The sequence below is a fragment of the Diplotaxodon limnothrissa genome, linkage group LG7, assembly GCF_057381915.1.
Source record: "Diplotaxodon limnothrissa isolate DT_005_m linkage group LG7, D_limnothrissa_male_GT1.1, whole genome shotgun sequence".
NCBI lineage: Eukaryota > Metazoa > Chordata > Actinopteri > Cichliformes > Cichlidae > Diplotaxodon > Diplotaxodon limnothrissa.
The window spans coordinates 51,135,527-51,151,401 of NC_140602.1; the positions used below are offsets into that span (position 1 = coordinate 51,135,527).

General features: G+C 39.0%; 1 protein-coding gene across 1 annotated transcript; it reads left to right on the forward strand.

Annotated features, from left to right (window-relative positions):
• The first annotated feature begins 764 nt into the window (after positions 1–764).
• Positions 765–13,907, forward strand: klhl8 (kelch-like family member 8). Its single transcript, XM_085358359.1, has 12 exons — positions 765–822; positions 2,889–3,108; positions 5,555–5,616; positions 7,050–7,215; positions 7,395–7,715; positions 7,920–8,106; positions 10,118–10,261; positions 10,721–10,832; positions 11,017–11,185; positions 11,273–11,432; positions 12,097–12,298; positions 12,899–13,907. Exons 2-12 carry the CDS (start codon positions 2,911–2,913, stop codon positions 13,020–13,022), a joined length of 1,845 nt encoding a protein of 614 aa, XP_085214485.1. The 5' UTR covers positions 765–822; positions 2,889–2,910; the 3' UTR covers positions 13,023–13,907.
• The last annotated feature ends 1,968 nt before the right edge of the window (positions 13,908–15,875 follow it).

A 15,875-nucleotide genomic window follows, 5' to 3' on the forward strand; every position in this document is an offset into this window, starting at 1 on the left:
TTTAATATTAAGTTAAATGTAAATATCTGGTATGTCAGAATACAAGCGCTGACTGAGTGTTCTCTGTTTTTGTACTGTTCTATTTAACTACATTAAACACAGCGCTCTTAGTTTTGATACTATCTGCTGGAACACTGTTGCATTTTTTTAAGCCATGCCTCTCCATGTTTGCTTGTGTATGAACTTCCACGACTTGTTTTCAGTGTTGTTTGCAGGGTGCTATAGAAATGCCAGCCATACACTACTGTTCAGTAAAGAGAACTCCTCAGGGTACAAAGGTGTTAATGTGCGATCTTATGTAAGATTTTATTGGAGAATAGAGTTGTGTAATTGTAATTACAATCTTAAATGTCCTTACTTTGCACATTTCTCCCCACTTTAGGGCTTTATTTGTCCCAAGTGTTATCTACTGTACCCACTTCTTTAGCTTCTTATGTTTTATTTATACACACACACACACACACACCATAGTACTGTTGTACTGCTTTTTAGATGCTTTAACTTTTAAGCTGGCACCATTACACTGTAACAGATTTGATATTGGTATTTTTATCGGTATCAAATTTAATGTCTTAGATGTCAGACATCAACGTTAAAGTGTCAGTATCTCAGAACCGAGAGGCAGGTGTGTGGGGGATATTTCAGGGTGTCACAGAGACCGCTTTATTTAGCTTACATTTTGTTACTTCGGCTTCTTTTTCTGTACTTCTTTGAAACTACATTACCCGTGAAGCACCTGGAATCACAACAAACGTGCCACTGCCAAGCAGCAAAGCATTCCCCTCAATGAAGCCGGCATCTTAATTCTCGCTGCGACATGAGGTATTTCTTTATAATTCATTTGAACGCTTATGAAAATTAACTTTTTTATTTATCGCAGTTCTGCTGTAACTTTTTGGGGGGCTAAATTTGTGTCCTCATCTTGTCCGTTTCCTGTCAGACAACGTTAGCTGTCATGCGAATGCTAATCTGCCTAGTAGCTGCTTTTAGCAAACAAGCTAGCCAATAATCTGCTGCTAGCATGGCTGTCTAGATTTATAATGCAGAGCAGTAATTTCATTTCCCTGGTTTTTAAGACACAAACGAGCATACTATGTGTAACTAACTAGTGGTGCTATACTGTGGAGACTAAACCATAATTGCGTCTCGATTCACAAATTGTTGACCTTTGGATGAATGTATGTCGACAGAGATTTTAGTTCAGTTGTTTTGTTGACCGTTTTGACCGAGTTTAACAACCTACCTACATGCAGTAAAACAATCTTGGATGAAACCTGTCCTTAATGTTCTTTACGCAGAACAGCTAGATGCAATATTTAAGTTGGTGCAGATTATTTAGTGCACTGAGGGCTACTTAAAGCATGAGACCTGTACAAGATATAATATCTGATAAATGCGACAATAATCTATAGGTGTAGATGAAGTGTGCTAAATGCTATCCATGGCAGAGAAGATGATGTAAATGCAAACTCTGTGCAGATAACTGTATTGCAGATTGGCCCTTTGACATTTATCAGACACTTTCAAGAGCTGCCTGACCCTTAACTCAGTGTGCATTCACTTGTCAGTTTTATTAGTCAGTTAATGACAAAGAACAACATTTGACCTCATTAAGGGCACTTGCAGTGCTCCCTTGGAAGTAGGTGAAGTAATTTGACATGACAACTGTAGGTCTTTGGAAGAGCGTGACTCTCTTTGTATGCTAAAGTGCCTCACATTGATCCCGTTAGTTCATCAGTGGGAGTCTTGATTTTTGTGTCACATGAGAAAATGTGATTGTTATCATCCTTCTGTGTGCACTTTGAGCAGTAGTTGTGCACTGCATCTGTCGTTAAATTATTGACTCTCTCTCACTCCACTTCCTCTTTATAAATAAAATAACACAGTCTGATCATCTTAGCATCTTAAAACCACCTCCAACGGTTGCTTAGGCCAACCCAGCTTTTGCCTTTTAAATAAAATGGATATTGCTGCATCCCTACATATGTTGAAGCCTATCCACAAGCCTACAAAGTAGAAGAGAAGTGGCAATTGGCTTTGATCATAAGTGCATATGATGGGACTTGATGTTTTCTGCTCTTTTAGCTGAGAGGACTAGTGATGAGGGGGCGATACACTGAGGCTATTCAGTATCAGGGGCATAGCTTAAAAAAAGCGAGACAGTACATCATCTGTAAAGCGTAGGTGGAGCTTAAAGCTTCAGCTGTTACTCTCACTTTCTGTTCTTAAATAAAGACGTATCAATTTTGGAAATTGTTCATCAGATTCATCGATCGGTAGGTTTTTTTAATGGATTAGATTGTTGAGTTTTTTCATTTTTAAAGTGTGATTTGTGTGTTTGAGGGAACTGCTTTTCCTGTGTTTTGCTAAAGTAGTGAAGAAGTGACACTAAAACGGGGGAGGAATACTGACTTAACTTGCTCAGCTGACAGGTCGTGTCCCCCACCCCTCACTTCCTCTTCGTTGCCTCTTGAAGGTTGCTGTTATTTGTGCGGTTGCAGTTGTTGGATGCAGTTGAATTCAGTGGAATTTAAAAATTGCACTTATTATTGATTACAGGCTGTGATTAGACTGTTAGTATTGTTGAGTTGGGTTTTTTGTTGTTTTACAGTCTTACACTACAATCCAATAAAACTGAGAAAAGATGAACAGCGATAGAGCCTTATGAATGAGCCATGAATATAGAGACGGGAGAAGAGATTCGCTATTCCACTGCTTTCCTTGTAGCAGACACTTATGTGTGAACATTTGCAGTTATTTTAACATAAAATAACCTGATTTAAATAGAATTAAAGCAGCTGTATTGTTAAAACACTGCAAAACAAAAAATACCTAAGTGGAAAGAATATGATTTTATGTATTTACTGGCTTCTATTTTTACCATCTAGGTGTTGTTTCCTGTAGCCCACTATGGCACCGGGGGATGTGGTGCCAGACCATGCCAAACAGCTGAAGTCCAAGGAGAAGCGACCTGCAAGCAGGGCATTGAAATCAGAATGTGAACCTGACGGGTCCTTTGTCTTTGAGGCTCATGAAGCCTGGAAGGACTTCCATAACTCCCTCCGGCATTTCTATGAAGTGGGTGAACTCTGTGACGTCACGCTGAAGGTGGGCCTATGCACCTGGACTCGAGAAAAATTTGTTCCTTTTTACTTTTTGATTTTTGGTTTTTAGATTGGCCTATTCACAATTTCAGAACTAATGCCAAAATCACATCACATGGTGAACATTAAGGAGTAACTTATATACAGGGTGGGCCATTTATATGGATACACCGTAATAACATGGGAATGGTTGGTGATATTAAAGTCCTGTTTGTGGCGCATTAGTATATGTGAGAGGGCAAACTCCTCAAGATGGGTGGTAACCATGGTGGCCATTTAGAAGTCGGCCATCTTGGATACAACTTTTGTTTTTTCAATAGGAAGAGGGCCATGTGACACATCAAACTTATTGGTAATGTCACAAGAAAAACAATGGTGTGCTTGGTTTCAACGTAACTTTATTCTTTCATGAGTTATTTATAAGTTTCTGACCACTTATAAAATGTATTCAATGTGCTGCCCATTGTGTTGGATTGTCAATGCAACCCTCTTCTCCCACTCTTCACACACTGATAGCAACACCGCAGGAGAAATGCCAGCACAGGCATCCAGTATCCGTAGTTTCAGGTGCTGCACATCTCATATCTTCACACCATAGACAATTGCCTTCAGATGACCCCAAAGATAAAAGTCTAAGGGGGTCAAATCGGGGGACCTTGGGGGCCATTCAACTGGCCCACGACGACCAATCCACTTTCCAGGAAACTGTTCATCTAGGAATGCTCGGACCGGGCACCCATAATGTGGTGGTGCACCATCTTGCTGGAAAAACTCAGGGAACGTGCCAGCTTCAGTGCATGAAGAGGGAAACACATCATCATGTAGCAATTTTAAATATCCAGTGGCCTTGAGGTTTCCATTGATGAAGAATGGACCCACTATCGTTGTACCCCATATACCACACCAAACCATCACTTTTGTTGTGCCAAGAGTCTTGGAGGGATCCATCCAATGTGGGTTAGTGTCAGACCTATAGCGGTGGTTTTGTTTAACGTCACCATTCACATAAAAGTTTGCCTCATCACTGTGCGCCGATCTGGGTCATCCTCGTTGAGATGCTGCAGTCGCTGGAGTTTGTAAGGGTGCCGTTTGTGAGTAGCTAATATCCGCCGAAGGGGATAATAATGCCACTAACTAATGCCACTCTCCAGTGATATGTGGCGAGTGCTACACTGTGGGCTCTGGCTGAATGAAGCTAGGACAGCCACTGATGTTTCTTCATTAGTGACAGTGTTTTTGCGTCCACATTTTGGCAAATCCAACACTGAACCAGTTTCACGAAACTTAGCAAGCAGTTTGCTAACTGTAGCGTGGGAGATGGGTGGTCTTGTAGGGTGTCGTGCATTGAAATCTGCTGCAATGACCCGGTTACTGCGTTCACCAGATATCAACACAATTTCAATCCGCTCTTCACGTGTTTACCTCTTCGACATGTCAATGGCTGTGAACAAAGAGAAACTTGTAAATAACTCATGAAAGAATAAAGTTACGCTGAAACCAAGCACACCATTGTTTTTCTTGTGACATTACCAATAAGTTTGATGTGTCACATGGCCCTCTTCCTATTGAAAAAACAAAAGTTGTATCCAAGATGGCCGACTTCTAAATGGCCACCATGGTTACCACCCATCTTGAGGAGTTTGCCCCCTCACATATACTAATATGCCACAAACAGGACTTTAATATCACCAACCATTCCCATGTTATTACGGTGTATCCATATAAATGGCCCACCCTGTACATTAGGGCTATACAGTTATTTTTGATCAATATTGAGATCGTGATTATTTGTCAGGATAATTTATTGATTTCCATGGCAATAGACATTTTTATTGCTCTTTCATGGAAGTATAATACTATAATATATAATCCATATTACATTCTTAATAATACACAAATCTGTGTATCGAAATAAAATTGGTCCCCCTTATCCACCTGATTTGGGTGCAGCCCTTACAGGAAAACTGTAATGCAAAGAAAAGACAAAGATAAATCCACAAGGCACTGCTTTCTCTTTTACATTGTGAAAGATGTTTATTCACCTGGCTCAAGTGCATCCCCTAGGAGCTAACGTTTCACTCTATTTATTGGATTTTCATGATGTGAATAAAACTTGTAGCAAAGCATTTGACAGCAGTGAGGTCCCTCATTTTGTATATAGTGCAGCTATCGCCACACATAACTATGAGGGGATAAAATATGTTTTGTAGTAAAGTTGATTATTTTCCTGAAACATCCATTTACTCATCATGTTTAGTGGACGCACTTTAGCCAAAAAGAATACAGTTGTGTCTGTGATTTCAGTCAGTGTTTGTAAGCTCCATGAATTTTTCAGTATCACTGAAGGAAACTAGTTTTGATTGAGATTAAAATTTGATTAATCGTGTAGCCCTAATTTAATGATGTCAAAGTGTGCTTGTATCATGTATTTTCTGTTTTTCTTTTTCTAGGTTGGCAGCAGGTTGATACACTGTCACAAGTTGGTGCTGGCCTGTGTTATCCCTTACTTCAGGTATGTTTTGCCTGTATCGGTGTCTTAACCCTGGGTTTTTTTCTAACAGCCATAGGGGGGAGACTTCTTGGATTAAAAAAAAAAAAGATATCTGTATGTACAGAAAAATGTACGACCTAAGGACACAAAGTTTTACTAACGGGTTTATTGTCTCAGTTGTTAGTTTTAAGCCTTATCTAACACAGTATGGTTTGATTTTGTATATTGTGTTCTAAGAACGGTCCACAACTCCCTCATCATATCCAGTTTGCAAATAAATAAGATAACAATGGTCAAAAGTGGCAAACCAGTGACTTTTCCACCTTTTATTTGTTAAGTTTTACTTTTTCTTTAGTTTTTATTTATGATGTTGGCTGCTTTTTCAATCATTTTCAGTCCTTGTAGCTGACAGTTTTCAGAGAAATGCATAAATTGGTATTTTTGCAACAACAAGATGATTCCCGAAGATCTATCAGCTCAAAACCTGCAACAGCATGGTGTGCAGTGTGTTTTCACAAAAAAAAGACAAAAGAAGCGGCAAGCCCAAAAACAAAAAACATACAGTGGTCCCTCGTTATATCGCGGTTCACTTTTCGTGGCCTCGCTGTTTCGCGGATTTTTTTGTGTGCAATTTTGCATGTTTGGCTTTTTGTTTTTTTACAGCGCATTGTGTTCTGCATCCTGATCGGCTGTAGACAATTTTCAATAAATCTCGTGCCGTGTCTCCTGTACAGTACAGAATGCGTTCAGCTTGTCAAATTTACATTAATCATCACTAGCAGAAGACAACAAACACAACAGTGTCGACGTCAAAGGATTATAAGGCGCATTAAGTGAAACCAATCAAACTTTACTCAACTCATTCTTCTTGCTTCCTCCACTTCCGTACCATTAATTCATTAATGTTGAATTCTCTCACATCTGCTCTATTCCCATGTTCTGGACCTGAAAACATGGTTTGACTTTGGTTTCATTCTATAATACTGGACTTGTTTTTCTACGAAGGTTTGAACTTTGAGAGAGTTTAAACAAGAGAGAAACGTGTCAAAATGTTCATGCCCGTCTGAGAAAAATGTATAAAGTGTGTAGTGAAGGGTTTTACAGCCTTAAAACATCTATAATAATTGTAAGAAATAAACTTCGCGGATTTCACCTATTGCGGATTATTTTTGGAACGTAACACCCGCAATAAATGAGGGACCACTGTACTGCAGATGAACAGTATTTGAAAATTTTTTAATATTTACATTACAATAATTTATTTAAAAATCCAAACTCTTATTAGTGTTTAAAGTTTATTTTCAGCTAAAATCAGTTTTCATAGACTAAAAGGTTACTGCTGTCAAAGTATCGATTTTTGGCAACTTGTAATGTGAACCATGGTTGCATTTTTAAACATTAGTTGGTGCCTTGTTTTGAATCTTTGTGTTCAAGTGACTTTTTCATTTCATCAGGGCCATGTTCCTGTCAGAGATGTCTGAAGCCAAGCAGGAACTGATAGAAATTAAAGACTTTGATGGTGATGCCATTCAGGACCTGGTGCATTTTGCTTATTCCTCCAAGCTCACCTTAACTGTGGATAATGTCCAGCCACTGCTTTATGCTGCCTGCATCCTTCAGGTAGACAAGCACAACAAGCACTAGCATCTGATTATAACATGAACAGAGGTGTCCTGCGTTTCAAGTATAGTTTTGATTTACCACATTAATGCATAATGACAGTTTTAATCTAGAAAAACACTGAACTATATAATCCAACTCATAATTTTTGAAGTTGATTTATTGCCTCTTTCAAATAGGTTGAGTTGGTGGCGAGAGCCTGCTGTGAATACATGAAGGCACACTTTCACCCCACCAACTGCCTGGCAGTTCGAACCTTTGCCGAGAGCCACAATCGGGTGGACCTGATGGACATGGCTGACCGCTACGCCTGCGAGCACTTCACAGAGGTAGTGGAGTGTGAGGACTTCACATGTGTGTCTCCCCAGCACTTGCGTACATTACTGTCCTCCAGCGACCTCAATATTCACTCGGAGACACAGGTGTACAATGCAGCAGTGAAATGGCTAAACGCAAACCCACAGCATCACGAGGCCTGGCTGGACCAGATCATGTCTCAGGTTTGAGAATGGCCTGGAAAGTTTTTTTTTTCTTTTCTTTTTTATATTAGTGTTGTATTCTTGAATGTGTGTCAGAAGTCAGAGTTTATCACCTGGTTTACTGATTACCTGAATGTTTAGGGGAATAACTGTGAGTAAAAGGAGTGTTATATAATCACTTTAGCATCCGCATGACACCCGCATGTATGTTTGTCTCTCCTTTAGGTGCGCCTGCCCCTACTACCAGTAGAGTTTCTGACTGGAACCGTGGCAAAAGATGAGATGATCAAAGGTAACCTGAGCTGTCGTGACTTGATGGATGAAGCCAGAAACTACCACCTGCACCTCAACAACAAGGTGGTTCCAGACTTTGAGTATTCAGTCCGTACCATACCCAGGAAGCACACTGCAGGTACCTTTATATGGTGGTGCTCTGCTGTGAGCATGTAACAAGTCTTTTGTTTTATGGCATTTAGAAAGTCATTACAGCACATTTTCTTATCTTTATAAAAGCACATTTGCAGACATAAAACCAAGTCGCTTTTTGCAAGTTCATGTGCAGTTACGGACCTATTTACATCACATTACATTAGTACCTTAAATCTGCTGTTATAGGCAGATGGTTTGGGGGTTTTAATTATAGTCAAGCTAGAGATAAGTAGCACAGTGCTGATGAATATCACTGAAACAACCCAAACTATCTCTTCATTCCTAATGCTCCTCACTTCAAATAGTCACTGTAACGTGTAACTGTGCTTGCATTTTAAGAATTAAACATAATAAAATTGAAAAGGTGGCAGTGAGACATCGTTGCTGAGCTGCAGAGGCATATTATAGCAGTCTAAAGTATGGTTGCGCAATTAATTGAATTCATTAAATGTACACATGATTGAGCAATATCGAAAATGCGTGCTCTGTTAATTGAACTCAAGGGCTCCTTGAATCCTTCCCATATAAAAAGGACATTTAATGACCTCTCCTGTACCCTTAATGACCAGGTTTTACTCCTCAGTAAATATCAACAAAGACGAGGTTTGATGACAATTTAGAATAGGTTCCAGGTTGTTCTGAGGGTAGCCATAGTAAGCTATATAGACAGAAACCATCACCAATAACTTTTGAAGCAGGCCTGAAATAGGACAGAAAATACTCTGTTCAGAAAAGAGAAACTCGGGTTACCCCTAGTAGGCGTTTAGGAGGGAAAGATTTGAATCAGTGCCTGACTACATGAGCCAATCACAGCTGTTCCTTGTACCATGCAGCTTGAGGTTTCCTGGATTAATGTTAAAAGGAAGATGTACAACAAAAATCAGATGACATCTGCTACAATAGAAGGTACTGGACATTTAATGGGCTATACTTCAGCCACCTGAAAACACCTCAACCTAAAATGTAATTCATGCACGAAGGTCAAGAGAAACAGTGCAATGTTTGCTAATCTCAAATGTCCATAAAGTGAGCCTGTAGAGTGTGTCAGCTCACCAAAATACACTAAAATCACAATTGCAGTCCTATTCCATTTGGCCAAAGCTGTGTTACTCACAGTGTTTAATGGACAAAGGCCATGGGAAAATGGTAAACATATTATGCCTTTCTCCAAAAGTTGATTCTGTTCATCTGGACGTAGCGTTTTGTGGGAGAAACGTTTTGTCACTCATCCAAGTGACTTCTTCAGTCTCAGCTGACTGCAGGTTTCCCCAAATCTTATAAACAGTACATTTGCATAATGACTGAAACCAGCCCAGTGAAGGAACAATGGGCTGGGAGGTCAGTTCCTTAATCATAATTATGCAAATACTCATGACCACTGATCAAAGACCACTGATCAGTTATGCCTTTCTGCAGTTATTTTGCAAAAGTGACAAAAAACCTACACTGTCACACCATGACAGGGGAAAAGGCGGGGGTGTCTCAGGGGTTCCAAGTATTTTGCTACAAGTTTGTGTCATGTCAGATACAATGAATGGAGTGAAAGACTTTATATTTTGCTTCTAGAAGATGCACTGATGTCACACTGCATTGGTTTTTATTAAAAGAAATGTAGGACAGTGTATAAATGAAAGCAATGCTCTGCTTGATTTTTCCAGACTTCTCTTAATAAAGAAATTCAAGACCTAATTTTCACTCGGATGCTAACAAATAGCTTTCTCCTGCTTCTGGCGAGTAATTTTAATATGTGTGGGTTGCTCTGTCCACCTGTGGATTGTTCTCTGGGATTGTAACAAAAACACTGCACTGAGTTTAAAAGTTGCTGCCATGCCATGAAAAATAAGGGCCCTGAATCTCATGCTCAAATAGATCTTTCAAAACTTTTAATAACTTGTAATTTATATTAACTTTTCCATGTTGGCTAAAGTGTTTTTCATCTTCTTTCTGAAGACCTCAGAGTGCCAGGCATTTGTTCTGTCCAATTGTTTCTTCAGGAGTTTTGTTCTGCGTGGGTGGCCGGGGCGGTTCTGGTGACCCGTTTCGCAGCATTGAGTGTTACTCCATCACTAAGAACAGCTGGTTTTTTGGCCCTGAAATGAACAGCAGACGGCGTCACGTGGGCGTAATATCTGTAGGAGGTAAGAAAGATGTCGTATGATTGCGTTACAGAATGTAAACAAGAACATTTTCACCTGAACGATGAAATGTTGAGCTATGGAAGCTGAGGGAGTAGAGTACAACATACTCAGTAAAGTCAAAAGTGGGCACAGATGAGCCAGATCCTCCTGATCACACAGTTAAATTGTCTCATACCAATATGGTTCTCAGTCGGATGCTGCTGTTCACTGGTGCAAGTGTTCTTGAGGAGAAAGAAATCATAACCATGAAAGAAATGAACAGATGAGTCTGATCCAGGAGAGCTGCACCTTCCAATTAACTGGACATTAAGGATCTGCTGCTAATGCTTGATACTAATAGGATTGTGGCCAATCAGTGATTTTCTGATTAGTGTGCAGTATGTCAATATTAATGGTATCAGTTCATATTCTGGTCATGTGATGGTAAACAAACAGGGAATTACAATTTGTTTTCTTCAGGCAAAGTTTATGCTGTTGGGGGCCATGATGGTAATGAACACTTGGGAAACATGGAGATGTTTGACCCCTTCACTAACAAGTGGATGATGAAAGCGTCGATGAATACCAAAAGGTATCAATCGAAAATTTGCTCCAGTGCAACTCCTGAAGAAAAGTTGGAGTGATTTAAAAATATTTAATGATCACACAGAAAGAAAAAAATTACAAGTTTTGATCCTGTTCCATAGTAAGGAATGTACGTTTCTTTCTGTGAAGCATTAACTGTATGGCTAGTTTCATGAACATATGTATTTCAGGAGGGGGATAGCCCTGGCAGCCCTTGGTGGTCCTATATATGCTATTGGAGGTCTGGACGACAACTCCTGTTTCAACGACGTGGAGCGTTATGACATTGAAAGTGACTGCTGGAGTGCCGTGGCGCCGATGAACACCCCCAGGGGAGGAGTTGGATCCGTGGCACTGGGGGTAAAACTGAAGAGAAAGGTCAAAAACATCTATCTGATCTGCGATATGTACTCAGCACTTAACTACTTTATGCTCTCCCATTTTCAGAATTTTGTGTATGCTGTGGGAGGCAACGACGGCGTGGCGTCACTGTCCAGTGTGGAACGGTTTAATCCTCATCTCAACAAGTGGACAGAGGTCTGCGAGATGGGACAGCGTCGGGCTGGAAATGGAGTCAGCAAACTCAATGGCTGCCTCTATGTAGTGGGTAAGAGGAATTGTAGGAGAACACTTGTCATATTCTTCTCTACAGGCTGATTCGTTGGATAGTCCAATAATGTTGGAATTTACTGCACGGAATTTATATGATGCAGTTTGTCAATGTTTGCTTCCTCTTTCATGCGTGCTTCTTTGGTGAACCAAACAAATGCTCAATCCAGAAAGCTGAAAGTTCATTGTTTGTAAAGCTATTTGGTAACTGATTCACAGAAAGAGGATTTTATTGCATCACCTCAATTTAAAGAGTTGTTTGAGGTTCACCAGCTTCAGGTAAAAACATGTAATGCTGTTGTATAGCTACTTGTAGAGCTGCTTATAGAACAAAATAACTACATTTGTTTGAGTAATTAGTGAGGATTTGCAGCTACCCTTGAAATCCCCAAAGAAAGTATTCGAATAGTCGTCCTAGTGTTGATATCTATACTGAGGTGTCAAACCTCATCATGAAGTGTACAGGGGAGGTCGTTAAATGCCGTCTTTATGGGAGACAGTGTTAAAAACAGGTGTTAAACCTGAGTGTGAGGTTTTACTAATATTCTCAGCATTTCACGCATTTTTTTATTTCGCATGGGAGTTTCACATTTATAACAACATCCTAAAAATCCCCCCAAAATAAAATTTTTATGACTGTCTTATCTTATAATTTTCCAAAGGTGGTTTTGATGACAACTCGCCACTGAGCTCCGTAGAGCGCTTTGACCCACGAATGCACCGCTGGGAGTACGTGTCAGAGCTCACCACCCCACGTGGAGGGGTCGGGGTCGCCACTGTAATGGGAAGAGTGTTTGCAGTCGGGGGACACAATGGGAACATTTACCTGAACACAGTGGAGGCTTTTGAGCCACGAATGAACAGGTCAGTAGGAGAAGCATGAGGGTTGTTTCTACATGTACAGAGGTGTGAGAGAATAACTTTTTTCAGTAGGCGTAAAACTGAGCAGCAAATGTTCTGGATGCATTCCTGTTTCAAATGTTTTTTCCCCACTATTATTCTTCAAGAATATGTATATACATAAAAAAGCAAAAATTAGGTATTTATTAGATGATTCTTAATAAGAGTCTGATGAAAGTAGGGTTACTGGCAGTGGGCAAATTGATCCAACATCATTAATCATCTTTTTACAAGAATACATTATGTCAACTGCTGATTTGGCTCCTGGTATCATTCCTAGCTTGGATACCGATAAACCATTCACTTGATTTGAAAATTAAAATTAATATTAAAATATAGGGACTTGAACCATCTATCATTGTAATTTGATTGGTTTTTTTGAGCTACACTCATAAGTCCATAATTATAGATTATTTGTACATTATATATGTACCATATATTTAGCCTAAAACATTTGAAGGACTTGAGTAGTTTTCTAAATAATGGAATTTTAAAATGACCTCTAAAAGTCCAAAGTGTTCTTGTTGTTAATTGTCTATTGATTTGTGTATCTTTGCTGTTCAGGTGGGAGCTGGTGGGCTCAGTGTCTCACTGCCGTGCTGGAGCTGGAGTCGCTGTCTGTTCGTCTCACGTCAGCCAGATCAGAGACGTCGGACAAGGCTCCAGCAACGTGGTCAACTGCATGTGAGCTCCACTACACGCACTATCAGGCGACTGACTGCCAGGCCACCGTCACATCCGATAACTGCACAAAATCGGAGAAATTTCACCCGATGTTCAGTTTTTTCAGTGAGATTTTAATGACTTGAAGTGCACATTTGACAAATCTGAAGTCTTCTGTGACAAAAAGACACTTTGAAGACATTTGTGACTCCTGCAGGTGTTCTGTACAATCATTGATGTTGTATTTTGTACTGTACTTTTCCTTGTTTCCCTGCTTTGACTGAGTTTTGACTGTTTAAGGGAAAATAGTAGCTGAGCCATGTACATATACAGACCACATGAGAATGAGAGGGGTGCTTTGATTCATATCGTGAACAAGAATGTTTTAGTTGGCCAGTATGAAAGCATTCTAACCATCAGTCCTAATCGGTCTCTCTGTCCTCCATCGTAATCTTTCAGAGAGATGTGACACATTAGTAGTTTGAAGGTATTCATACTGGCTTCAACACTTGCCTGTGCACCAGTTCATTTAAATTATTCCCATGAATCTGAAATGTGATGTGAAAACGCCACGAAATGTCCAAGACTGTTGCCCTCGCATTTCCAGATTAGTGAAAACAAACGTTTAAAGGTTTAGAACAGCTGAAGTAAGGCAGCGCTTACTTGAATATTTATAGGTATTTTTTTCTCCATTATTGTGTTTTGATAATCATTTAGAGCTCACTGATCTAAATCGTTGATTAGCGACTGACTGGTGAATTACGCTGCTGCAAGTGCCAAACACACAAAAACTGTAAATGCCAGTCCGGTGTAACAATCTGCTGAAAGTCGACTCATTTACGTCGACTTTAGAGCTGAGAAAAGTGTGATGACTATAACTGAGAGATGAGGTCACTGCTCATCTCTGTTATAGTCATCACTAAATCATTAAAGCAATATGGTGCACCTCTTTGGTTCTTTTCCATTATTGCATCGAGATCTGGTCAGAACTGACAGAAGCTGACTTTGAAAACACTGTCAGTGCTTTCAGATTTTTAAAAGATTGTGTCTGTGGATGGTTGTTCTGTTATATTTTAATATATGAACACTTTTGTATACCAATATAGCCGTCTCTTTGGCATTATTCTTTACTGACTAATCCATTGCTGTGCACTATTTTCCTAGACTAGATGTGAAGTCTTGAGTATATTTTTGTCAGAAATGGAGAATTTAAAGTTTCAAGTTGTTCATCAATACATGCTTATTTCTGCCATATGAAGAAAGAAAATATTATTTCTGATAATGTTTGTATGAGTAAAATACATATTATTGCAGATTTCTCTCTGGTATTATTGATATCATTTTTACACTAAAATTAAAGCCAACTTTATTAGTAAATGAGTCTTTTGTAAACTTTGCTGTGTAAGCTTGGTGTTCTTCCTCCTTTTGACTGCTTCCATTTGGTGGTTTATTTACATGGTATCAGTTGGCACAATAAAGATATATGTAAATGTTACTTGGTGAGATTCCTCTTTATTTCTGGATAATCTGATGTTTGTCTTCTGGCTTAAAATGTTAAAACAAAAACAACAATCATGGAAACAACAGTGGCTATTACAAAGTTGGTACATTTACCTCATAGACAGTACAAGACTTCTGCAAGATACGCTCTAATAGATGCAATATCTGGTTTTCTGAAGAAGCAAAAATAATAAAAAAACTGGAATGTATTCACTGTGTTGTTCATCATTATTATTCATTTTAATGATATGTTAACTTGAGTTAACCAGCTGTCTGTTTTACCCCCGCTGTCAGCCACTATCCTCCTATGAGGTTGTTCTGTTCTCTTTACTGCATTTCGTTGCCCTGTACCTGTGCATGTGCAATGACAATAAAGTTGAATTCTATTCTATTCTATTCTACTCATTCATTTTATGAGCACCACTATCAGAAGTCCTGACACAGTGACTTTGGTAAAATGGAGAAGCTGTTTATGGGCCTTGCTTGTTGATATTTAGCAGCAAGTAGCAAGAAGAAGTGATGCTATATAGCTTGATACCTGGTGTGTCCTCTCTTTAATCTGTGGTATTGCCCAAGGATCTATCTTGGGTCTCCTTTAATTACTATGTATAATCCTGTCAGAGTAACTGGTGTCCTCAGTTGCCAGATATTTACAGACTCAAAATGACCCCGTATTTTTCCTTAAAAGGTCATTTAAAATTTAAAATGTAAAAAGAAATCTGTTTCCTATGATCTATGTCCCCTCTAGTTTCTAGCATGTGAAACATCTAGAGACTGCAGATGAGTAATGCTGCTGCAGGCTAGGGACAACAGAATTGTTCAGATTCACGGGCTACCTGTTAAATTGTGCTAAACTGATTTTAAGATTTACTCCTTTTCTTTCATTAAATAAAAGGTCTAGTTCTAGTATCTGCGGTCCCCTAACTTTATGTGAACCTCACCACTGCTTGAGATTCTCTAGCAGATCACTAATGAATATTCTTAATTTAGTGGCCTTAATTTCACCCACTTTTGTGTGACTTATTTTTTTCATAATTGTGGAATTTGTTTTAAATACATGTCCTTTTTTTCTTTTTTAAATCAAATGTTGTTTCCATTTTATTCCTGATTGCATTTCTATTTATTGTGTTTAGTGTGGAAATTCAGCTTCTTAGAAAATTTTGTTACAGCTTTTTTATTTTTTAGCATTTCATAACACTTTTTAAAAATATGATACATAATTGTAGCAATGAAAGAATAAATGAGAATTTAACTGCAAATTTGAGTTTATTGTTTTGTAACATCCTTATAAACCATGTTAAAAAGTAACAGTTCAAGGCAGAGGTTTGGCAGTACATATACGTTTATTGACAGTCGACATGTGGTTGTTTATAACCTG